At 32.5% G+C, this 26,695-nt stretch overlaps 1 protein-coding gene and 1 long non-coding RNA gene across 2 annotated transcripts in view; one reads left to right on the top strand and one right to left on the bottom strand.

The window, feature by feature from the left end:
* The window catches only part of LOC129792041 (insulin gene enhancer protein isl-1), a 32,204-nt gene extending 10,710 nt beyond the window's left edge, over positions 1-21,494 (bottom strand). The window contains exon 1 of the mRNA XM_055830744.1: positions 20,615-21,494. Coding sequence (XP_055686719.1) covers positions 20,615-20,750 — 136 coding nt within the window. The 5' untranslated portion in view covers positions 20,751-21,494. The remainder of the gene's footprint in view (positions 1-20,614) is intronic.
* LOC129792042 (uncharacterized) overlaps positions 1-26,298 on the top strand; it is a 34,734-nt gene extending 8,436 nt beyond the window's left edge. Inside the window, exons 4-6 of the long non-coding RNA XR_008750771.1 lie at positions 9,800-9,905; positions 22,943-23,101; positions 26,130-26,298. This is a non-coding gene — a long non-coding RNA (uncharacterized LOC129792042). The remainder of the gene's footprint in view (positions 1-9,799; positions 9,906-22,942; positions 23,102-26,129) is intronic.
* The last annotated feature ends 397 nt before the right edge of the window (positions 26,299-26,695 follow it).

The raw sequence follows: 26,695 nt of genomic DNA, 5'->3' as shown, positions 1-26,695 counted from the left end.
TTAATTCTAAATTTTTGACCCTGAATTTTGGAGTTGAGGGCCCCATCTTTAATTTTCTTTTACATCAAAATAATTTGATATCAGAAAATATCGTAATTCGAATTTAAAAAAAAAGCATCGAAAGACTGATTCTTTAACTTTTTAAAGTTGAAGAAATTGCTTAAAAATATCATCTAGAACTTATCTGATAGAACTAACTGACTTTAAGACAAATTTTCAATCGTTTGGTTATTAAAAAGGATTAAACTAGGCGGGAATTTTAAAATAGTTTTTATTTATTCACTTGATGAAACGTCTTCATCAATATTTATATTAAGATGAATCATAAATATATAAAAGGATGGATCTACTACATATAGCAAGCATAAGAATTAAGAATAGGTATAGTCTAATTCGTTTTTCATCTTTTTTCTATCCATACAACATGAGACACACAGCAGATCATGGGGAGAATTTTCTCAAAGTGTGTAATTCCTATAATAAAATAATACAGTAGTTATTAAATACGCTGCATGGCTAATGTATTTTATCTCCATGGCAAAAAGGAGCAAAGCCTTCCTTTGGAGATTACCGCCACGATAAGGGTCAGTCAGGTTTTATAATATTTAAGCCCAAAACAACACAGAGAAAACCAACACACGCATCCACATCGCGCGAGTTCTCGTTACTCTTTTTTTTTCTTTAAACTTCTTTGGTTTTACCACCAAGAAAACGCGCCAAAGAGATTTGCATATGGATTGAGCAGGAGAGCGGGTTACACGCAAGTTCAGACAGAAAATTACCACCAGATAAATTTTATTTATTTTTGCCTTATTTTATGATTTTGCGCCTTTTTCTCCTACCGCAGCGAACTTTTATTCTTGACCATTTTGATTTTATAGACATCCCAAAACAGGGAGGAGAAAATACACCAACAAAAAGGATGAAGAAAGAATGAAGAAAATGTTTAACAATAGGATGAATGGGGTGCTATATAGGCTACATATAAAAGTATGTGTATAGTGTGTGTGTTGGCTGATAGGATGAAAATTTGCATCAATAATGTGTGCTAAATATTGTAGCAAAAGAATAGAATGGAAAAAGAGCAAAAGAACTTATGGGGAATTTTTCTGTATGGCAAACAAAAGATCTCCCGAAGATTCTTAAAGAGCGGTCAGACGAGTAAGAATGATGAGCAAAAGAACCAATGTGGTACACCCTTTAGCATTATAGGTTCATACCGACACACCATAGAAGGGTTAAAAGAAAAGAGAGACGGTGGAATTCTCTCATTCACGCTGAATTATTATTATTGTATTGGTCGATTGCGAACATTTCTGCTTTGTCGCTTCTTTCTCCCTCATTTTCTTATGTGGTTCACTGCTTGCGGTATATCGGCAAGTACGAAAATGTCTGCAAAAGGAGTTACCTTCCCGCCATTGGGAGACATAATCAAAATATTTCTCCACCATTACATTGTTGCAACATAACTTTGTCCACATTTTGTGCAGATAAACTCGCATGGAATAACATCTCAACACTGTGACCATCCGGCATTAGCCATTTTGCCCACTTTATACAATAAAAGTCAATTTTATTTGTCTCTATTTAATGCTCTAGATAAAATATGTTTTACAATGATAAAAGCATCCAAATGAAAGATAAAGCTATATCTTGCTTTAAAGATTATTTAAAGGAAATATTTTTTAAAGAAACTTTAAATTTATTTTAGTTTTTATTAGAAGAAAAAATCGGAATAACTGTTGGGAAACAAGGTAATTTTTTCATGCCACCCAGCGACCTTTTAACTAACTTATTCGGGAGCGTAAATATAATTTTTATCAAGGGGAATTTTATTACCTAATGCAATTAATAAAAAAAATTACAATGTAATTGACGATTGACGTTTATTTTTAGCATTTCAAATTCCTTTTGTAACCTTTGACGTTTCTTTTTATTGATTGACATTTCGAACATTGCTTTTCTAATGTTTGACATATTTTTTCTAACGTTTTACGTTTACTTTAAAACGTCAAATTACTAAAAAGATATTTACCTAATTTAAGAATATTTTGAAAAAAAAACCAAACATTCTCCGTTGCTATGCCATTGACTTGTTGTCAATCGTTTTATTTTAAGAATATCTCACAATTCTACAAATTCTAACTAAAAATTTTTAATTTCTTTTTTTTGTTCAATAAAATGTCTACCAGCTAAGAGCTAAAAAAATGCAGGTAAATAAATAAATTCTAAGAGCAACAAATTCAAATTGCAAAAAAAATTTGAATTTTTGCTGTAACACAAAGAGCGTTACTCTTCATAAAAGTAAAAGAAAAACAAAACTTCAAGACTTTATCTCATCTGTATAATTCATGATGTGTAGGGGACCGTAGCATTAATCATGATATTGTATGTATTGTAAAATATATACATAGATAACATTAGGTATACAATATAATATTCATTGTCTTATTAGATTTCCTACAATGTTCTCAAACAAAATTGCATCGCTCTTTGTCGTGCTGGTGGAAAAATCACTCGAGTGAAAATTATGAATAAATGTTAAGAAGAAAAAATTTATTCCGCCACATAAATCAACTAAAAATTAATTGCAATAATTATTTTTTCATGTTTTCTTATTAACACATTGAAGACAATTGCACGGGCATGGAATATAATATTTAAGAAAAAAAAACGATATTCCCTCCCTCCGACCAATTGAATTCATTACAAAATTGCATTTACTTGCTAATTAAACTTCCCTCTCTCTATATTTCACTTCTCCTTACGTTTTATTATAAATTTTGTATTTTATGTACCTTTTAGCTTTTGTATAAGTTTTTTTTCTTTAATGGATTCTTGACAAGTTTAGGAGTGTAACGAAAAAAAGACATTCCATAGTATTAAAGTTTTCTTTCATCATTGAATATTTAAGTTAGACATGAGAAAGGAAAGACCTTGCACTTGGAGAACTAACATGGGTTGTGTTTAATAAAATATTTCGAGCTTTAAAAGCTCATTGTGAGCTTGAATGGGTATATAGTAGGTATTGATTACAGGAAATCAATAATTATTATGAGTAGATTGGAGTTATGACACTTTATTAATGTAGGTCAAGTTCAAATGTGTTTTGTATGAATTTTAGGATAACCTTTAGTAGAGGATTTACACAGGTTTAGAGGCATAAATTATAGATTTGTAACGTCCTTAGAAATACTTCTTCATTTTATGTACCAACTGTTAAATTAAAATTCCAAAAGGATCAGTTAATTTCCAAGTTAGAATATACCAAACTTCTCAAACGGCTCCCAATAAAACCAAAAGATTTATATATGAAAAAGGAATCCGCAAAGGGAATTTCGACCAAATATTTCTAGGAAATTTATTTAATTTTCCAAGAAGTGGTCATGGAATCACACTTTAAAAAAAGAAAGAAAGAAAGACAACAAAACAAGGAGAAAAGAAGGGAAGAAGAAAACGAGAGAATTGTGATTTGTGGTGCTAAAATAGCGAGGGATTCTACGTTTAAGAATATTCCACCCCTTATAGAGAAAATTTTTCATATATAATGTTTTATATATGTACATAGCACTTTCATATAGTGAGCATTTTAAATTGAATTATGAAAATACTATTTATTCATTTTTTTTTCTTCAAACATTACGCGCTTTTTTTGTCTCACTCGTTCATCGCGCCGCATCTCATTCACATCTACGATACCCATTCAAATATTTGTGTGGTGATCAACATTTTCTTCAAGTTGGCGGCAAAATCCCTTTTTTCTGTTTAACACCAACATTTGTCTCTCTGTGGCTGATGAATAAGATTAAAAATATTATGAGAAAAACGAGGAGGACAGACAAGACACGACACTGAAACCAGAGGGAATGTGGAAGATGAAAAAAATGAGGCGCCAAAACCGGTCAATTTTTTTTTTACAAGAAGCACCTCAAGGTGGAGAGGATGTCACATTGCTGAAAAGGAAGAACTAATAGAGATCCATCAAAATGACCAAAGAGGATGGCAGTTTTTTTTTGTAGCGTGACAAGAAGAATTTAAAAAAGAGGACTTGCTTCTTGACTGTTTGTATACGTGATAAATAATATTTTTGGAATTTTTAAATATATTTTTTACAAAAGAAAAGCTTCCAATAGTTTAGAAAAAATCCAAAGAACACCACTCGATTGCAAAATTCGTCTAAAATTCATAATTTTAATAAATAAATAAATTAATTCTTTATAAAGTAATGTTTAATGTAAGGAAAATGCACAAAATAGGTTAGAAAAAAGTTTTAAAGAATCTTGGTTTTGAGTTAATCTTTAAACATAAAATGTATTTATTCAAGATCTTGAAATCTTGACTTTAGAATTCGGTTCAAAATTTCTTAACTATTACGTGGAAATGTCGTAAAAGTGTGGAAAATTAATACCAAATATTCTTAAGTCTAAAACATGAATTGAATAGCTAAGAAACCGAATATTTCTAACAGCTTGTGCATCTTTGCATTAAACATCTTCTGACCCACCCATCAAAATTTATAAAATTTGCAGAAATGTTGGACTAATTTTATTGCTAAAGAACTGAAACTTTGTAAGAATTAAAAAAAAAATATAATACATTTTAATTAGTAAATGGTGACAACATTGTGTTAAAGAAAGTGCCAAAACTTTAATAAGGTGAAAGACCGGCAATGTATTAATGAGGTACAAATTAGGTACGAAGATTAAAAGGAAATTAAGTGCGTGGCAAAAGCATCACGAAAAGTGCCAATTGACCGAAAAATAATTATGCAGTTGAAATTGAAATAATCCCCCCATTTAAAAATAAAAGAAACATGCCTCTCTCAATTAATATTATCCACCAATTAATAAAAATAAATATGGAGTAATTTTTATGAGGCCCATTCTCTTGAACTTTTGCACCTTCTCGAATTCATTTCTGTCACATCTTGCATTCTAATTGAATACTTAAATGAGCTTGCGAGGTGGAAAGCAAAAGAACAACACCAAGAACCGAAGCGTTTACATATATATGTTAGGCATGGTAAACTACCTATGCCGGTGAAGAACTTGCGCGCGGGATCTGTATGAGAGGACGATAGAAGAAAAAACAAAGGGAATAAAAGTACAGAAAAAAAATGTAAAGAAAAGAAGCGGTTTATGGTCGAAATGAGAATTAATTTTACCCCCTTTATATCGAGAGATAAAACAAAAAAAAAACGAGGAAAAAAAGGAATTTATAAATGTGTGTAGTTAAAATAAAAAGAAGTGATTAAAAAAGCATAAAAACAACTTGCGGCTTCTCTTGTGGTCAAAAAGAGGAATCCACGCAGCATCGAACAATCCCGAAATGAAAAAAAATTGTTTGTGTAGCTGTTGTATTTGAATATCTTCACCAATGAACGGGTTATTTTATTATCCCGCCAGAGACGAATTTTATACAAATACTTTTGATTTTACCTTAAAATGTTTTTTTTTTTAATATTAGACTCTTATTCTTCTATTCATGCAAAATCCAATGCAAAATCTTCAAGAAGTTAAAGATAAGTCTGGCATAAATCTTGGAGAGATTTTTTTCTTATATCCGATTTTATAAGAAGACGATTGGGGATCAAGTGAAGAAATCCCCAAGTGCGAGCCTCAACTCCAGTGTTCTTAGCCGTTGCCATATAAAACCATTTAGCGGTATGCTAAATAAAAAGTACACACGGAAAGGCAACGCATAGTATGTGCTTCATATATAGATATATATGAGTGAGGAGCAGAAGGAGAGAAAGATATGTATATTCCAATATTTGAAATAAATGTACACAAAATCTATGACACAAGAGGGAGAAGAACCAACAACTAGAAGAATTCTCCAAGAGGCTACCAGTTGAGATGGATTATGCGAGACATGCAAACGTAGGTTAAAGACAACACCCACATATAGCTGAAGATTCTCTCTATTTCTTTGACGTCCTATATTTTAATCCCTTTATAACAATGAGTTTAACTATTACTGATACATTGAGAATATTATCAGATAGGAAATTTCCTTAAAACTCCTTGACCTTAGAAGTTATTCAAGTAGGTTTTTTTAAGGATCAATTAGAATGTCAAAGGTAAAAATAAAAAAGTGCTACAAATGATTTAAAGACAAAATATTTTTTGAAAAAAAAATATATAAATATTTAAATCCAATTAATTAGAAAATCAACAAAAATACCTAATAAAGGGCCTTATTGAGCGACCAAGAAACCCTTGAAATTCACTTGAAATCTTGAAAATTCAGTACAAAATTCAAAGATTTCAAGGGTTTCTTGGTCGCTGAATAAGGCCCAAAATTAATAAATTTCTCAACTCATTTACAATAGCTGTGAAGCACAATTCTAAAGCCCATGTGGAAGAAAAAGGAGCGTCATATGAAAGATTTTTTTTGGAGACACACATGATTCACTTCTTGTACTGTGAACATTATGGGATTGTATTTTTTTTCGTTTGTTGTGCCCGAGAAAAAAATCGTTTAAAGTTTTTTTTTTCGTCAGTTGTGTGAATAAATTTCATTCTCTTGGGTGGGTGATTTCTCGCAGAGAGACATCTCTTGGGCACTGAGAAGGGGTCATAAATTGCAAACAATATTTCCGTGCTTATTTACACAAAACATTCCACTTGAGTTGATTTACGCTGAATATTTTTCAAGTTCACGAGCAAAATTAGAATCTAAAATTATTTAACTTGATATTAAGGTATACGTTATAGTGTCTATACGAGTTATATTGTTCTTTAGTTAATTTTGAATTATTCTTGCACAGCTGCCTAATTTCTACTTCACTTAATATTCTTTAACATCCTTGTGGACACTGATCAAGAGAAAAAAGAAAATAGAATTTAAAATAAAATGAATTTTTCTTAAATTTATTTTTAATAACAAAAATGTAATGTAACGCGAATCAAATCCTTAAAATAGAAAGAAAATCCAATATTTGAGTGACCTAATCGTTTATTTGAGATGTCACCCGGCATCAGTACACAATGTTGGGCTAGTCTATTTAGAGCGGAAAGTTGCAGAGAGTATTTTGCAACAATTTATTGAACACGACATTCATTTGATCACTACGAGGAGGTGTTTCAATAAAATTACCGGGTACATGAACACTGCGGGAGTAAGAGCGGGCTTGGTATAAGAGAGAGCAACAGCGAAGGAAAATTTATTGAGTAATTGCTGTCATAGCAAAAAGATGCAAAATTCTTCGTGGTTCGACGAGAAGAGAGCCATTTTATACTTAAGTATGTACATACATATATATACTAGTTGGGTAGAAAATTAGAGTATACCTCCATCTAAAAGAGATTGAGGCACTCATAATGCCTTCTTTTATCTTAAGATCGTAATTTATTGGGAGAAATACTACGCTCCGGTGGGTATTTAGTATAAAGGAAAATACGCAGACTGCGGGAAGAAGTTGGATAAAATTTACATTGAAATGTCCGCAACAAGGAAGAAATCAATATGCACAGGCGGTAAAATTGCGGATTTTTTTTGCTTTAATGCCTTTACATGGGAAATTATGGTCTTTGAATATTGTGATCTTTGTCTTCTTCTTTCTTATTTTATATCACTAAATTGTGTCTTTATTTGCCGGATTATGAGGTGGAATTGTCACATGTTCATTTTTGTGTTGATGCACACCGCAAAGCAAAGAGTTTTGATTCAAAATTCCCCATGTTGAATGATCATAACTTTTCACACTTGTTGACAGAGATGTCTTATAATTTTTGAGTTAAATTAGTAAATTACACTGTAAAGAAACCTTTAAAAAAATTATCTTTTTATGCAAAAACTATAATAAAGCCTTGTCTCATAGAATATTCACAAAAAGAATTTTTTATTCTTAATTCAAAGGAGGTTATTCATTTTAGTGTGGTTCTTATCAAATTAGAATGCAGAAACCACGCCCCCATTGAATCTTATTTTCTCTTTAAATGCATTAAGCATATGCATCACTGCTTCAATCGATGAGTTTTATTACCTAAAAATTTTCTTTGTAGGGGAGAGCGGGGTTAAAAAAGTCACTTAAGGGTTTAGAAAAAGCTCAAAATATCATATTTCCCAAACAGATAAAGCGAAATGTATTGCTCAATTCTTTAGGAAATTTACTGCCCTACAACTCTTTCTCAGATCATTTTGTTCTATCTAGCTAGGAAATATGATATTTTAAGCTTTTTCCAAACCCTTAAGTGACTTTATTAGCCCCGCTCTCCCCTATAATTTGTTTCGTCATGCTTAATGAAACAATGAAGCAATGACGCATATGTTTTAAACCTAAGAACGAATAACCTCCTTCTTTTTCAAATATTTATGGCCAATAATAGGATTGCACAGCTCATTACAAGACTCATTATCCCACATAAGATTTATATCAGTTTTCTTGGTATTTTCTTGGGACACGCTGTAGAAAATAATCTTAAAAAAAATCATTTCAATTTTTGCACCATAAAATCTTAGCAAAAAAAAGAAGGAATTCCTAACATGCAATATGTCCGTGTTCCGTGTCTTAATCTCTTGTTTAAATACGCCTTGGGTTTCAAATGGATGAAAGTGGATGAAGGGACAAAAAAGCAGACTGACGAGGTCATGATGTACCCTAAACAAGAGTCTTCGTCTACGATAAAATCAAAAAGAATGAATGACCAAAGAGATGAAGGTGTCGAATGTTGATGGCGCCTCTGAAAAATCTCTATCTTGGCGCGACATTTTTTTCCTCTGCATTTCCTTCTTTTTTAACTTCCAAATTTATATCTAATTTACTATTAATTTGTCCGCTCCGGGACAAGTTTAAAATTCCCTTCCCACATAGGTTTTACACTAAATTTTTATTCTAGATTATACGCACGGCCATAAAGCATAAGTTATGTGGTTTGTTCCTTGAATTTTCATTCGATTCCACACATTGGACTCATCTTTTCACAAGTTGAATCACTTTTGGGAACAACTTGGGTATGGTTTGGCTTGACAAATTGAACGGAAGAGCTCACCAGGTATGAGAGAAATATGTATGTAACGCACATACTTCTCTCAACGGACGTCTGGTCTGAGAAATTGTCACATTTTTGGACATTTTTTTGCGCAGAGAGGAAAAAAAGGCCTCCCAAAAAATTTCTTCACGGCATGTGTAGAGTGTTAAGATAAGAGAATTAAATAATTGCCCGAAGCTGAGGGCGGGTTTTTCATTCTGGGAACATACCTTGACTTTATTGCAATCTCTCGTGACAAAATACTCTTTAAACTTGTGGCCAATTGCAGATGTGAGGCCATAAATCTGTCTTGTGGGCTGAGATTTGAGGAATCTGGCACATTTTAAGTAAATTATGAATCATATAAAACCATTCACGCAGGTTCTCTTTTCTACCTCCACAAAGTCCTTTAGTAAAATAACATAAATTATGTTTAATTTTGGGTATCATAAAATCCCATCTAATTTGGTAATTTCAGCAATTCCCCCCGGGCTATAGTTTTTTTCTCGTCTGATAGTGAGAACTTTAAAATCAAGTCAGTCAAGTCATGAAAATTATTCTAAATAAATTTTTCATTAAGCTAAAAAAAATTTTAAGTTTAATTGCGACACATAATTTTCATTAAACTTCTGTGAATAAAATATTAGAATTTATGGTTGAAAAAATTTGCACCTTATGATTTATTTAGATATGAGTGTGAAGAAAAAATAGATAGAAATAAAGATAATCAAATAATTTATTACACTTTTGTGGATAAGCACCTGAAAAAAAAGCCGGAAGTATAAATCATTTTGCAATATATTTGTCATTTTTGTATTTTTCAGACCTTCCACAAATTGGCGTATTTCATTTTTAGTTACTTCTGGCGCCCTTCTTGGTGTCACTGTCGTCGTACACCGAAGAAATGTCTTCTCAGAATGAAAACGAAAGGTGAGTTTGCCAATGTTTGATGAAAGTTTTTCTCTGAATTTATTCAAAATAAACCTGGCGTCAGACTAATTTGTAAAAATGTAAGAAATTCATTGGAGATTTATTACATACGCATGGGTTAAATATTTTGTAATAATTTCTCTTTCATTCGAAAAGTATTTTAAAGGCAAAAAGCAAGTCTTTGAATTCACAGAGGTGCAAAAAAAATGAATAAAACTCATCACGAAGAAAGGATCAGCGGGAAAATCTGGGAAAAATTCAATCAAAAATAGCAACAATGACGTCACTATTGTTTTGTCTCGATTTATATTTTAATTAGTAAATTAATATTTAACTATTTTCTAATTTAATTTTTCTAAAAAAAAACATTCTTAGAATCCGTTCTAAAGTTTAATGACTGTATTCCCATCAATTAATCATTCTAATTCACCAATCCCCAACCTTTCTCATGAATAGCGTTGAAAACAACCTCTACCTACCTAAAAACAAACAAGAATATTTATATGGAAGACACTTCCAAGGCACCGCTCCAGATGGATTTATTTTAATGTCTTGAGAGTGCAATGTTAAAGGAGTTAAAGCAAAAAGGTGAAAATTGATGATTAAAAGCTGGAACATCTGCTCGTACACTTCCATATCTTTTTATATACTTTCCTCTTATGTTATATGTACATAAGATGTATAGAGAAATTGCCACACCATATTAAATTGAGACATGACTTCCCTATTAATTGCTCCAATTTACTATTGAAGTTGATTTCCCATAAAATTCCACCATTTCCCTCCGCACACCCCTTGAAAGAACGTAGAGAGTCTAAAAGAATTCTTCCCGCAAGACTATTTACACAAAAACATTTTAATGCGACTTTTTGTGCCCCCTAAACAGTATGGAACAGATGAGGCGAAGACATGGGGAAAAAGAAGACAAGGAGGAGGATTTTAAAAGGTTCAACTAATGTGGAAAATAATTTTAGCTGAACATTTTAAAGTGTTTAAACGCGGTGAAATATAGTGAGAGTGAAGTGGATGGAGCATACGATGTCTCTCTTAACATTTGTTAAAGAAACTCTAAAGAAACTCCGCATATCTGCGGAAGAAATTCCCGTCTAATAGGAAATTGATAAAAAAAAATCTCACCCAAAAAAAGAACTTGAAATGGAAAATCCAAAATAATTAGCAGAAATTATTTTTGTACGACCCGCCACTTTCTGTTGGGAATAATAATAATTTTCACTACCGCCTTGTCATGTCATCGGAGGGTGTACAATAGTTTGTGACCTCGAGAAATTTATGCTTCTGGAAACATACTCCTCGGTACCATTTTGTGATTGAATTGATTGAATTATCTCATCAATAATTAAATTATCAAATCAGTGACATATTGGAACGTATGTACAATCAGAGTGTTACGAACGTGATTAGCTAATTCTTGCTCTCAATCTAAACAAAAGTAAAAAAAAATAGAAGCTCCAATTGCGCCACTGGCATTAGGTTCTAAATTAATTTCTATGGGTTGGTTCTGACGTAAGAGTTTTTAATCAAAATAAAAATTAACACACTGAAATTATCAGTAATCTGAAGATTTTCTTTCGTGTCATATTAAAGTAAAATTATGATTTTTATAAAGATAAAAATGAATTTTAAAGTAAAACGGAGATTATTCTTGATTCCCTTAAAAATTTTCATTTAGTCATTTTCATTAGAGTATTTCTTGCCATAATTCTGCTTTAAATCCGCTAAAGTGGCACAAGATATTGAACATCTAAAATCAACCCTATTCACCCCAATGACGAAATATTTTAAAATTTTGTTGGCAAGATTAATTAAAATCATACAATCCCCTTATCATAAATATTTCATAGCAATAGCTTTAGCATTTATAGTTAAAATACCATTAAAAATTATTATCTAAATTGCAAAGAATAATTCAGAGCAGGGGCGTAGTCAGAACGAAATTTTGGGGGGAGTTATTTTAAGTTTGTTTGAGTTTGGGATTGAAAACTTTATGCATGACATTAGTTTTTGTATAGATAACGGGCGGAATTCACTACTAAGTCGGGCTTAAAATTTTAAGTCGGTTTAAGGTTTAAAGTCAATTTTTTAAGTCTGGCTTAAAATTTTTGAAATCAAATAAATTAGAATAGTTCTTTAATTAGAAAATCTTTCATATTTCCAAAACAACTCAGGGAAATGCAAGCCCGACCTAAAAATTTTAAGACCGCTTTAAAAAAAACTGGTCTAAAACCTTAAGACTAACTTAAATTTTTAAGCCTGATTGAGTATAAAAACCGCCCCTTATTTTATATTAAAAACTTTAAGTCAGACTTTAAAAAACTGACTTTAAACCTTAAGACCGACTTAAAATTTTAAGTCCGACTGAGTAGTGAATTCCGCCCAACATTTATGTAGCTTTAGATGCATAACCTAAATTTTTTCATTCATGACATTTTTTTTTACCCAGAAAGTATCATTCCATGAATGTCTAATTCGGTTTTTTGGGTAAAGAAGATTCTTGATGAGATATTTTCCAAATTTCAATTTTTTGCTCAATCTGTTCTCGAGTTAATTTAGCTCGAGGAGTGGGTTTTGGCCCTCAAAACTCCCCCCTAGCTACACCACTGTTTCAGAGCGTAAAGAATTCATTCTCTCACACTTTAATTCTTATCTTCATCTAATACTTAAGAATCTGATAACTTGCAAAAAAAACTTTTTCATTTTATTGCTAAAATATCCATAAATACCGATATAATCGTGAAAACATTTAGCATTAATGATTAACGATACCAAAGACCTGCACGCAAAACCATATTGATTTTTTTACGGTTTTATCCCATTTAGTAAAGGTATCAATATTTTAGTGATTAATAAATATTTACTACTATCTCTGTCTTATCAAAATTTTATGTCTTTTTGCTCGGTAAATTTGCATTTAATTAACAAGGTCGAATCAATAAAAAATAATGTCTCAATAATATTGGATGAGGGAAAATTTAAATATTACCTAAATTAATTTTTTTCTTAAAATTTCTTTTGCAAATTTAATTTTTTTTCTGCAATACATCGCATATGTTTTATTATAGTTGGTATGTATTGTATTTATATGTAGGGGAGAGCGGGGCTAATAAAGTCACTTAAGGGTTTAGAAAAAGCCTAAAATATCATATTTCTTAGCTAGATAGAACAAAATGATCTGAGAGAGAGTTTTAGGACAAGAAATATCCTAAAGAATTGAGCTATACATTTCGTTTTATCTATTCTGGAAATATGATATTTTTAGCTTTTTCTAAACTCTTAAGTGACTTTTTTAACCCCGGTCTCCCCTATGGTTTTTATGCAAAGTAAATATAGCGAAAGGTACCTATATTGGAAATGTACGTGTGGTGTAAAGCGTGAAAACGGGGTATAGGTTTTGTTCCGAAGATGGGAAAGGATACAGAAAAAGGCGAGCAAAAGAAATCAATATTGCGGTACAAATTCTTTCTTCTTCACATACCCTTGTCGCTTTTTCTCAATTGCCGAGAGAGCATCTTATAAAATGCGCCGACACGCGGTTTAATACTATTAAATTTTATTATGTCCGCGTTGTATTCAATCGAATGTCTGAAATGTGTTGTGTTATAATAATTTATTGTGATTCTTTCTCTCTTTCTTACTCCCAACACTCACACCAACCATCCTATACCCCCAACAACAATTCTTCGTGGTGGAAGTTTTATTTTCACAAATTAGCATCTAAACTCTCATGCCGACGTTACTCACAACATAACACCAACAAATAAAATCACATAGCTTTTCCCTCATGATGGTGTGGAACAGAGACGGGCATTCCGTAGCAACTGCGCGTTGGACCGAGATGCCGAGATGGTGAAATAAATTACAAATGAAACAAAGTGAAATGACAAAAAAGGCGAAATATTTAAAGAATACCGACACCTAAATAGTTTGTTCTTTTTTTTTTGACTTCTCTCATCGGCTCTTTTTTATTCATCTTAATTCTCTGTTCGCCACAAACATTAATTTCCAAATTCGGCGATCCCCCGGCTAGGCTCCTATAAGTTATCATTTTTGCAAATCTACCTTTGATTTTTTTTCAACTTTAAAGCACTCACGCCACTAAAATATTTTAATTTTATACTTAAGAAATTATCAGAACCATTCACCCGCATTTCTTTTCAATTTGCCGATTTTGGGAGCTCTATGTGGCTAAGGGTGTCCGCGCCAAAAAGGGGCACGAATATTGGGAATAAAAATCACAAATTGAAAACATTTGAAATATTCGTTGAATTTGAAAAATATATATTTATCAAATTAAAGAGATAAGAAAATTATTTATTGTCGAGTTCCATGAAGATTCTAAAAGCTCCGAGATTCTTTCGAGGGTTTCGAGGTAAGCTTTCTAACTGAAGAAATAAAACATTCTCCGTTCTTTCTAGAGAAATGAATCAAATTTGTCATAAATTTTTTAATTATGCATTTTCTCGAAGTTTTTTAAATTAAATTGTTTGAATTTTTACTCAGAAATTTTTCAAATTTACATAGTTTGATTTTAAAATTCACTTAAAGAATTATTTCTTAACCAAAAATTCTTTAAATTTCACACAAGAAATTCTGAAGTTCTCTTTTTATTCGAATCCATTTGACTTTTATGAAAATAAAGTTTTTTTTTATATCATTTTAACCACTGAAAGTAAGAACCTCTGCCGAACATATTAGAATGGGAAAATATGGGTTAAGGAATTTCCCTATAATTTTCCTGATCCTTGTTTCTGTTTAAATAAATTTTATTCTGAGTAAATAGAAAGATCTTTGTACGACTAAAATAAATGAATTCAGCAATAAAGATTATAATTACTTAGCACCTCTCTATCGGATATGTTGGATCTGTTGGTTATATTCAAAATGATTAACCTGAAAAATATATTTAAAAGCAAGAAAAACAACTAAATTACATTAAATATTGGATATCTAATCTGAATTTCATCTAATTTATCTCAAAACATTTCAGATAAATATCTAACAATCTTCCGCAAGTCTGTTGAGAAAAAAGAAGTCTAATTTATGGTAGCCGAATTGCCTGTTGGATTTTGCATTATGCTTAATTAGCTGGAAGCTCTCTGACTAGAAATTCCATTTGCGGCAATAAAATAATTAAATAATTGACATTCTCCCGTATGTTTGGAATAACAGAGAAAATTTCTCCCTCTTCGGCACAATCTTAAATTCAGAGTCTGTCAGACCCGAGCGCGTCCTGTTTGATCAAAGTGACTTCTCCGTGGTGCGGAAACCAGAAGCTTTTGCATCTTCCCCTCATCCATTTCGCCGCCTTGCCCTGGAGTCTGCCCATATGGTAATTGCTTGCACAGAAAATCTCCTCACACGGCGGGAGAATCTTATGTGAGGTGAACTAGGTGCGCAACTCCTCTTCATCTCAATCCCCCTTTCGGACGTCGCGGGATTTTTCTTTATGTGTGTGGCAAAAGATGAGACACTGGGCAACTCTCTGACCTGCCGAAGCCTTAATTACTCCCCCCTTGTCCGCATTAGCATCCACACACACTCAACAGCAGATTCCCAGTCGCCGGATCTGCTCTCAAAGTGCGCCGAATGCAAAATGAATAATTTATAATGAATCGCGTTTTTCTCGTACATTTTTTTTCTTGCCAACAATCTCTGGCAAAAGATTTCTTTTAGTCTTTTTGCATTGAATCCCATGGATGGATTTTTTTTGTTCTGCAGTAGCATCTACTTAAAATTCTCTCAATTTTCAAATTCTTTTAATAATTCTCTTCCAATAAGTCTTGTGTTCCTGTTATTCTTTCTCTCTAAAACAATGAGGTGCGGGGAAGAATTTTTTTAGCATTTGCAAACATAAATAAGAACCAGGCAACAATATGTTCTTATTCACAGACCAGCAGAGTTCTAATGAATTACTATGTCAACGCACTGATGATCATGGTGTAGTCTTTTTATCAGCTTAACTTCTGCACTGATCTAGAGGCTTGCAAATCTCTTATGTAGTGCTTGGAAGAGAATTCTTGGGCTATTCTATCACGCGATATTGTTTTCTTAACATTCTCCAACGTACATGAAATCAGATAAATTTTGAAATAAAAAATTGTTTTATTTCAGAAAATTTTTCAAAACTTTGAAATTCAAATTTTACTATTTGTTATCCCCTTGGCAGAGCGGTCTTCGAGTTTTTGGCGGGTCAAAAACAAATAAAACTCTTGCAAAATTCTTTAAAGAAAAAAAACTCCAAGACAGGGAACTTCCTGCTTGTGTCCACAGACACGGAACGAACGTCTCCCTCACTTTTACTTTTTTTTTCTTCTACTTCTTCCCAAAAAGCTGCGCCAAATGAAATCCAAAAAGAAGAAAAAATCTCCCAGCCAGAATGAAAATTCCCAGCGGCGCATTTCTAAAATTCCACCAAAAAATTCCATCATGAGCAAATACCTTTTTCCCCATCTATTAAACCGTATACACTAAAACCACTTGATAGCCGTCGCTCTCATTGAAATACATTTTATGATTCTCCTCCTTCTCGATCGCCATCATCGCGCATGGGGCCCTTCTTGTGGTCTGTCCCCCTCCGCCCGATTCGCGCTACTCCACATGGCTCCTCAATCAACGCGCACCATCTTCGAGAGAAACCTTTTGGGCCTTGCGCGAGCACACACATAAAACACGCCATCAGCAAGATGAGGAAAACCCATGGCAATTTTACGCATAAAATGGTTGTTATAATGTAACACCAATTGCTAGAGACTTTAAACTATAGAAGAAAAAAATCTCTTTTAGGCGATTTTATCCGATTGAAATTTATCCGTCTGAAGAATCGGTATTTCAACATTTTTCTATGATTGGCAAAAGGTCGTTTGTATATAGTTTGAATGGAATTTGAAAGATACAGAAGGTTATAATTGTATGTTTTTAAGGGCTTAAAAGGGTAGATTCTGATCCAAATCTTATTTTTCCTTGCAATTCGTCAATGACAAGACTTTCGGTATTCTGGGAAAAATCTTAAAGGATTTTGACATTTTATTAATTTTTTAAAATGGGTTAATGAAAGAAATTTACTTTTCCAAGGCTATTTAAAGTTCTTTTTGGCTGTTTTCTGGAACAACAATTCTTTGTTTTTTTTTTATAGAACGCCAATAGAATGATTTAAAACTCCATCTGTCAAAATCTTACAACGAACTTTTAAGATATTAGAAAAGATTTTTATCAGAATCTACCCTAAAAATTCAAAGATCTTTTATTATTTCTATCTAATTCAAATTTAAATTGAAATTTCTGCTTTCTAGCGATTTTTAGTAATTTTTTGTCATTCAAGTTGTTTAAAAAAGGAATTTATCAAACATATTGGATTTATTCAGATCAAGAAATATTTTAATTTCTGCGTATCATTTCGAGATGAAAAAATTCTTTTTTTTTTTTAATTTCTAACAGACACTTTCTCATTTATTGTTTTATTGTTCTATTTATGCCGAATTTTTCAATACATGCTTAAATATTCAACGCAATTTAATTGTTTTATGCAATTTGTTTTGTGGGCCTGGGGTGCAGTGGATAGAGCGCTTGATTGCGCATCCAAAGGTCGCCGGTTCGAATACAGAACCCGGCAACGCGCCCCATCCGCCAACGTGCAATTAGATCACGTTGACCGGTTGGATCAGGAGATTGATACACTCCTATCTGTAAAATGGCCCACACGTGGTAGTATCTAGCAAGGCCGCCCACTACTTCTCCGCAAGGAGAACAACAACATTATATAGGGCGGCCGGCCCTGTTCCTATACGGGACGTAGCGCCAAAATATTTTTTTTATTTATTTATGCAATTTGTTTTACATCCAAGAAAGTCTTTAAATTCATTTTATTTTTAAATTAATAATGAATAATAATTTAAATAGCAATAGAATCCTCCACCTTTGTATGCCTAATATAGATAGTTTCTCAAACAAATTGATAAAAAATCAAATTGATTGGTTCACATAAAAATCTCACGTTCTCTAAATGCGACAAAGTTTATTCCATCATTTTGGGGAACTCGAAAGAACAGCAAACGTTTTAGAACGCATGGGAAAAACACGGAAATATTTGTAATTATTTTGGGGAATAGCAATTCACAAATGTTCGGACTAAATACACACTGGGTGGCCCAATAGATACACAAATGCAATAAATTTCGTACAGAGAATTTACATATTGTGTAGAATAAAATTACAAAAAATGTTAATCGAAGGCAAAGCGAGATAAGGGGAAATGACAGAAAAAAGCAAGATAAGACTTTTTTATCCTATATACCTACATATATGTATATGGACTTAATTGGGAGAACTATATTAAATATTTAAATTTTTCAGTATAAATTTGCATTGGAAAAAAATTCTATAAATTTATCTACATTCTGTTCTATACATGGGAAAGGAACAATTTTTTGCCTTTGCTGAAAGGTCAATAGATATGGGGGATGGAGGAACGTCGTGGAAGAAAGTCGCAGAAAACTTTTTTCTCGATGTTGTTCCCAACCATTTCTCATTTTTCTTTTTCGAGCAATTTGACGCAAATTAACGTGTTTTACTTAACAGGAGAACGTCTCTTCTTTTTTTGTCATGAAAAATTCTTCAAGGAACATTTCTCACAATCAAACCACCATTCACGGGAGAAATATTCCCCGTGCATTGGAAATTAACACTTTTTCTTTACTCACTTATAAAAATATATATGTATATCACATATATAGCATTCTAAGACACATGTCAGGAATAAAAGGTATTAAGATGGGCACGTTGAAGTGAGGAGTAATATGAAGAAAAAAAAATTCTTTCACGATTTGGATTTTATGAATGGAAAATATGAAATGGATGAATGAACTTCAGAGCATAAAATAAAATGTGCCATTAACATTTTCATGAAGGAATTGGATGTGAAACAGCAAGTCATAGAATTGCATTTATATAACAAGATTTACATCTTACGAGAGATAGAACGTTAAATTTTCTTTTAATCTTTTTTTTTTTACAAAACTACATATATATTTTAGCAGCCTCTTCATAAGTTCTTTGCTCTTAAGGTTAAAGTTCAATTTATTTATTTTTTTTATCAATTCCATAAAAATTAAATTTTTGTTTAAATAATGTTCTTCTCAGATATGATAGGTAGCTAAAATTTAAAATTAAAAAAAAACTAAAATTTAAGTCGCGAATTAAAATGTTAAAAGGGCCTAACATATCAAAGATAACAAGTTTTTTTTCTAATTCAGTGAAAATTAAATAAGAAAACTTTAATAAATAACAAAATAGATCCATTTATTTAAATAAAAAAAATAAAACAAAATATTTGATTACTTTTGATCTGCAATTAATGAAAGAAAAAGTTATATTCCATGAATATTTTTTACCGGAGAAAACATCTACTGAAGCTCACGAAGCTCATAATAAAGAATAAAAAAAATTTAGCATACGATATTTTAAATTAAAGTTCTAAATACACTACGTAACAAAAAAGCGAAAAATTTTGATGATAAAAAGCAATATTAAGGTACAATAGATATTTCAAGGTTTTAGAAAATCAATAGAATCGTTTAAAATCTTACAATTCTGTGAAATGGATAAGAATGGTTGTAAAGAATTTGCCAAGTAAAGAATTTAAGGAAAATTTAATCAATTTCTCCTGGATAGAAAATTGAAGAAACTTGAAAAATTGTAAATTGGTTTTCATATAAAATAAAGTAAAACTTTTTTTTTAAACAATTTTTTTTAATCTGCGAATAACGTATTTCTCAATTTTCACTTAAAATGAAACTTTCCTGAGACTACAGGACACGAGAAAATTCATTTAAACCACTAGGTAAGGATCCTTGATAATCTTAAAGTCACCATTACCGTCGTCTCGTGAAAACTCTAACATTTATTTGGAAGATTCATGAAATTTGAAAAAAAAAAGACGAAAAAGATATTAATGCGAAGCACCACATGCCAAATTACTCTCATAATACTTTATAACATCTTGCAAATTTACTTTTATGGTTTATTTTATTAAATTTAATTAATTTCAATTATAAATTGGAAGAAAATTAAATAAAAAAACGAAAAATTCTTGATTCGTTTTTGCAGCAATTTTGACTTTTTTGCACCTTTTCAAAAACTTTGAAAGTCACAACAAAATTAAAGTAAAGCTTTTAACGAAGTGTTGTGTGAAAATAAATGAAAATTCAGGAATTAAAAAGATGATTTGGGTTTAATATTAAGGTGTACATAAAACCCATATCACGTGGAAGATAATTTTATTTTAAATTGTTTTATAGCTTTCACTTGAAGAAATTTTATTACTTATTACAATAATCTTTTATAGAATTTCTTTAAAATTTAATTGCTGCTTAATTCTTATTGATTCGGGTTTTTATTTAACCTTTTATGTTTTTGTTCCCCTCTTCCTGATTCATTTCACAATCCACTAATTATGCATTTTTATTTTAATGCTTTTCTTTGCATAATTCTCGTAAACACTTTTATTTGTAATATAAAAAAATAAATATATTTTTGTGTCTGATCGCGCGCGGTATTAATGTGCGAGGAATTGGTCTTGTGTTATTAATACGAGAAGGCGCGATTAATAAAATATGCGCAAAAATGTCGCAATGATGAGACAGATGTCTGGCAGGCACGGAGGTTAAGAAGAGAGCATATTGAGGATTAAAACTCACTGGGATTAATGTCATGCCCATGACAATCCAGATCCAAGTGATGGTTCATCACCAGAGACGGTTGCACGAGTCCACCGCGATGATTATGCAAGGGAAGCTGGTGAGCCAGAGGGCCACCGATCTCTGCCATTACCATATATGATGACTATTGTGATGTCTGGCGAGGGTGGTTTGTACTACCTATATATATGTAGTAGGATATACCCAAAATCCCGCACTCTCACTTGGGCAGATGCGGTGGAGGTTTCCGCAAAAATTGCACCACCACACTTAGGTTTAAATAAAAAATCAATTAAGGATCCCAGGCAGTGCTCAATGGAGGAATTTATTAGCTCTCCCGGGACATTATCACTCGTTCTCTTTTACGTGGATTTTCTTTACTTCGTCCCCACACAATGAGTCTATGTATATGTTTTTTTTTTTCTTCTAAGGATTCCGATATCCTTGGCAGGAAAAAATATGTCAGAGAATTGTCATCATTTTCACTGAGATTTTCCACATATGTTCAAAAAAAATGATAAAAACGGAAAAATTTAAAAATCACAAGCCGACGCCCTAATCCCAAACGCACTGGTCCTTACAATACAATCCCGGAATAGCAGAATAGTCCTTTTTCTTATTTTTAAGAAATATTCTCCCTTTTTTTTACATGTTCTACATCAATAGAAAAAAATCACTCTTTTTTAGCTTTTCCTTTAAAAAAAAACTCAACTTTAATTTTTTTCCCAACAAGGATGCGCACACACGTACCGCAGCTGTTTTGTTAGAGCAAGGTGGCCGCGAAGGAGTGCGCGGTAGACGGGCTTAAAGAGAGGTATTTGTGTAAAAAAAAAGTCGGAGCACAATGTGGTGTTCCCACTGCGACAGTCAGCACACAACTGCCAGCGACGGCGATGTTGTTTGGGCTTTGAGCATACGCGGAGTTCGGTGTGGCCTGGAGTTGTGCGCCGCTTCCACCACACAAATCCGGAATGCCTCGCCCAGAAGTGGCGGCATTGATTGGTTGCTAGGGTGGACTGGGAGCCGGTGTTCTCGTCGAATACCCATCCTCCTGCACCCATACAAAATGGTCGATGTTTCCACACATACACACATCGCACCCGCGTCTTCCCTTTTTGTGTGCGCCGGGGAATGTTTTTGGGGAGACCGGAAAAGGGGTACCCATCAGAAGGGGTGCGAGAGAGCACCTGAGAGGCATATGTATAAAGGAAAATTTTCAAACAAGACACTTTTTTTCGACTTCCCCCTCTCTCGTATTCTTCATGTTCATGGAACTTTATCAATTGCAAGAGAAGCATGAAAAGTGTTTTTTTACGTAAAAAAAAAAGTTTTCTTGTATCTCTAGAATGGAAAACTACAAATCGTTGATTGAAAACAAAAAAAAAAGGATTTAAAAAAAGGAAAAATTTAAATATATTCCCTCCTTAATTTTTTCTAAGGGATTTTTATATTTTTTTTATAATAGTATGTAAAATGATTTACAGTAATATTAGGTTTTTCGGGGGTTTCTTTAATATTAAAAAAAAATTATTAGTTTTATTTCATGGAAAATTTAATAAGATTTAATATAAAAAAAATTGAAAGATTTTTTTTAACCTTTTTCGCTTTAATTTTTAATTAAAACTCTTCTTAACTCATTATTCCTTAAAAAATTAATAGATAAAATTTATGAAAAAAATTGCCCTTAATCTTAAAATCTGAATCCAGAATCTGGGATCAGCTGAGAAAAACCCATCAATAATTAATCAGAAATGCAAACAATTACGTCACTGCTGTGATTTTTTGTCTAATTAAAAACATAAAACATTCTCGCTGATGTTTCTTGGGTAAATTATAAGGTGTTTTTGAAATTTTGTAAAAATTAAGGAAACACTAGCGCGTAGGGGAACGTGGCCCAATTCCGACCTTCAAAGGTCCGCGCAGTAGAAAGCAATATTCTTAAATTTGGTACCATTTTAAAGTACATTTAATGCTCTTTTAACTCCCATAACTTTCTTTCATTTAAAGTTTTATCAGTTTTAAGTAATAGCGGATTGAAAAAGGCCTTAAGAGGTCCGAATTGGGTCACGTTCCCCTACGCTTTATGCATTCAAAATTTTCAACAGTAATTTGAAAAATTAAATTCTAAGATTTATTTATAATAATAATTGATTGATTATAATTTCTTGTTTCATTACTTAAAAAATTCACTAATAAATCATCTAAAATAATCCCACAGCTCTGTTGACCATAAAATTGATAAATGCAGGTCTTCCCAATCCCAAGAACTCATTCAACTGTAGAAATTTCCAAAATAATAATTTGTGAATTTTCTTTTGTCATTTCAAGCCAAGAATAAGACTTCATTCCTTAAATGGCGCCATTTACTCACTTCCTGTCCCTGTGCCAAAACTGCACAGCCACAGTGTCTTGGAAATTCCTGTGTGTGGTCATCTGTGGAAATTCCATTCATTACTTTATCACCGGTGTGTCGTGTCATAAAAATAGGTGAGCTAAACGTGCAGAGAATGAGGTAAATGTTTTGCGTAAATTTGTTTATTTAGGACCAATATATTGGGTCTCCGTTCGATGGAAAAGAAAGGTGGAGATTCTTGGTTTTTTGCCACCTAAATTTTTTTTGTGGAGGGATTAGAGCCTCTCACATCCGCATGGGTATAGATAGAAGTTGTTGACTTGAAGGACGGAAAACCTAATAAATATTCTATTTTTTGTCATGTTTGGTATTTCACAATTTTCGAGGAAATGATAATTAAGTAATAAAAAATTCAAAAATTGAGGAAAGAACTTCAGGCAATTTCCTAGGACAACTCTTCTTACTCTCGGAACATCCTCTCCCTCAAGAAATGGGAGCAAGGCAAAAAGATCGGTTTAGAGGGGATTTAGAGTGCGGCGTAAAGCCCGTCAATGGGGGGTGCGAAAAAGGGGGTGAATGGAAGAAAAATTGTATTTATGAAAATACTGTCTGGGTGGCCATAATCGAAGGAAAAACGCCACGCAACAGTCCTTCGACTCGTACAACACAAACACATTTATTTTTAATTTTCCTAATGGATATCGATTTTCATGCGCATGGAAATATATATCTCTTTCACTCCGGAGGTACTACACATAACACATATATTTACTGAAGATAACAATTCGAAATCCCTTTTCCAACCCTTTTTTCCCCATTTGCCTTCGTTGCCATTCAGTCGGAAAAGCCTCTCTGAACTTTTTTTTTCTTCTTCCTTGAAATGTGAATTTTCCTTCGTTTTTTTTCCCAACTTCTCTGTAGATAGGAAAAAAAAAGATACACACATACTCTCTCCACAATATGGGGCCGCATTTGCGGAGAAAAGTTCAATCTACCATCGAAGGGGATGAATAAAATTACCATTAATACTGCATGAGCTTTTCTCATGGCCTTAAAGAGGAACACACGAAATTTTCCTTTAATCATAAAAAAGTTACTAAAACTTTACAAATTTAAGGAAAAATCATTCTTTTTTCTCGCTCCAAATTCTACTTTAAATTCAACACCAAAGAAACATTTCATTGTTAAAAGTCTTAAAAGTTCTCTTTCGAAGAAAATGTTTTCAATGATATTTTGTAGAAAAGTTCTAAACGAAAAATTATGGAGGAGTGATACCAATTTTACTGTGAAAATTCATGTGTGGGTTGGTGGAGGGATGAAAAAAAAAAGAGTTGAAAAAGTTTTCTCGTCTGGGAGCTTACGAAGCAAAAAGTTTGCTGCCGAAATGTTTGCACGATGGTATTTCATCCCTGTCAATTTTACAACCTCCCCCACGTATACTGCAGGGGTAGAACAGCATCGAGGGCGCATGCACCACCAGGGACCCTCCGGAAAAAAATGTCATCCAAGTCAATGGCACCGCACCAAGAACCAGCACGAAAATGAAAGCCTCCCACACCACATGACTGATAAATCTTTCACATCAAAAGGGGAGTTATGTGAGAATTTTCACCCCCATTTGTGGATTTCACAGTTGTGCGTGTTGTGGGGAAATTTTGAAGCTTTAACAAACAATTGTATAATAATAGTAAATAATAGTATACGATGCCATATTAATTGTTTGGTTAAAATAGAAAAAAAAGATTGAATTCACGGAAAATTTAAAAAGGAAAGAAAGAAAAGTCAAACGTTAGAATAAATGCTTCGTGTTAAAAAAGGGTATATCAAACGTCAGTTAAAATGTAAAATTTTAGAAAGAAATACTTGAATATTAGAAAAAAAGAAATGTCAAACGTTAGAATAAATGTCAAATGCTAGAGAAAAAATGTCAAAGGCTAGATAGTTACGTCAAATGTTAGAATAAACGTCAAACTGTTAATCAAACGTAAAATGATAAACTGTTAATTATAAAACGTAAAACAATAAAATAAATGTCAAATAGTAGGAAAAAAAAGTGTTCTTCAAACGTTAGAACAAGAACATCAAAAGAAACATTAAACAATAGAATGTTTAGATCAGAATAAACTACAAACGGTTTGTAGAAAACAGAAAAGATTTATAACAGAATCTACCCCTATATCTCGATAACTGAAATTATTCTTTTTAGTACATATTAGCGTCATTTTAATTTAAAAAAAAATTGATTCCTAAAAACACCCCCTTTTGTATAAATTACTGAGCCCGCCCCCGACTTATTAGCACAGATTTTCCTATACTGATGGTTCCTGCAATAAACTGTGAGTTACTCAAAATTTCCTGCATAGAAAATCAGTGTTGATTTTTCAAATTACATTAAATTTCCCGTAAAATTACTGAAACTATCTCTTTAAAGAAAATCCAAACAATTATTAATTTATCTATGTCGTCATTTTGGGAATGAAGATCCCAATATTTTCGTGTGCAAGAAGTCACCATCAGCTCCTCAAATTACATGTCAAGGAAACAGTCTGCTGGTATTTTGTACAAAGGTGTGGTCAAGCAAAACGTTGCTTATTCCCAAAAATTAATTGCAGCTCAAATTTCACATTTATTTTGTCTTTCTTACCCTTCTGTACTGGAGACGATGTGGGTTGCATGTGAACGTGTGGCGAGACCACAAAGTAAAATCCGATCCTATATGTCTCCAGACTGTCCCGCAGTGGGAAATGCAGCAAAAAAAAAAAGAAGAGAACATCCCAGCTTGGGCAGATGCTTCACCCGCACATTTGTTTACCCCGCGTGTGTCTCTTCCTATCAGTTTTGCGGTTTCCAATTTTTCTAAAAGTGATAAAAGGAAATAATAAAATGGGGAATCAATCAAATTTATCAAATAAATTTTCCATCAATTTCCTCGGCGAAGTCACAAAACCACTCTGAGAGATTAATACTTGTGGTTTACTGAAAATAGATGTAAAAAAAAATCCGCAGCATTGGTGGAGTTTTATACCCTGCCTAAGGTCAAGTCTGCAAACAAGTTTTTTTTATCTCTCTGACATTGCGACTCTCTTGGAGGATTTCTTATGAGTTATTATATATTTTGTGATTCTACTTATTTTCTTTTTATTTCATCTCCATCAATTTCAGCATCATCTCCACCCATTGTCTGGACCCCTGCTGCTGACTGAGCCATTCAATTCGCCTCCAGACTCCAACTATTGGTGCGCAGCATTAAGTCCATCAATGTGCGGGGACTAGGAAAAAAGAAAAAAAATAAAGCACAGAAATCTCCTTCTTGAACGGCTTCTTTATTCCCGCCAATTATAAATTGTGGTGTTGTGGGATATTTTATACTCAAACACACACACATGGTGAGACTTGAAATGGAAAACGAAATCTCCGAGAAAGGACGTCTTGTTCGCGAGAGTCAATAATGGTGGTTTAAATTGGGTGGAGTTTATCACACGTTCTCATACCAAAAACAAATAAATTGCAAATGAAAAAAAAATCTGCAAATTTGAATATTATGGAAATGTTAAGGCAACACTTAAGACAACACTTTAGGCAACTTTGTTGCGATGGCATTTTGTCTGGAAGGAAATCCATGAACCGCATACAATGCAATATATTGTTCACATGTCGCTAAATCAATAAATCAAGGCAAAAAATAGGGAATAAAATAAGTAACAATAATAAAAATCATACATAAATAT

This window comes from Lutzomyia longipalpis, chromosome 3, assembly GCF_024334085.1.
Source record: "Lutzomyia longipalpis isolate SR_M1_2022 chromosome 3, ASM2433408v1".
Lineage (NCBI taxonomy): Eukaryota > Metazoa > Arthropoda > Insecta > Diptera > Psychodidae > Lutzomyia > Lutzomyia longipalpis.
Note: the sequence above shows the minus strand (reverse complement) of the source record. Positions and strands in the feature narration are given on the sequence as shown.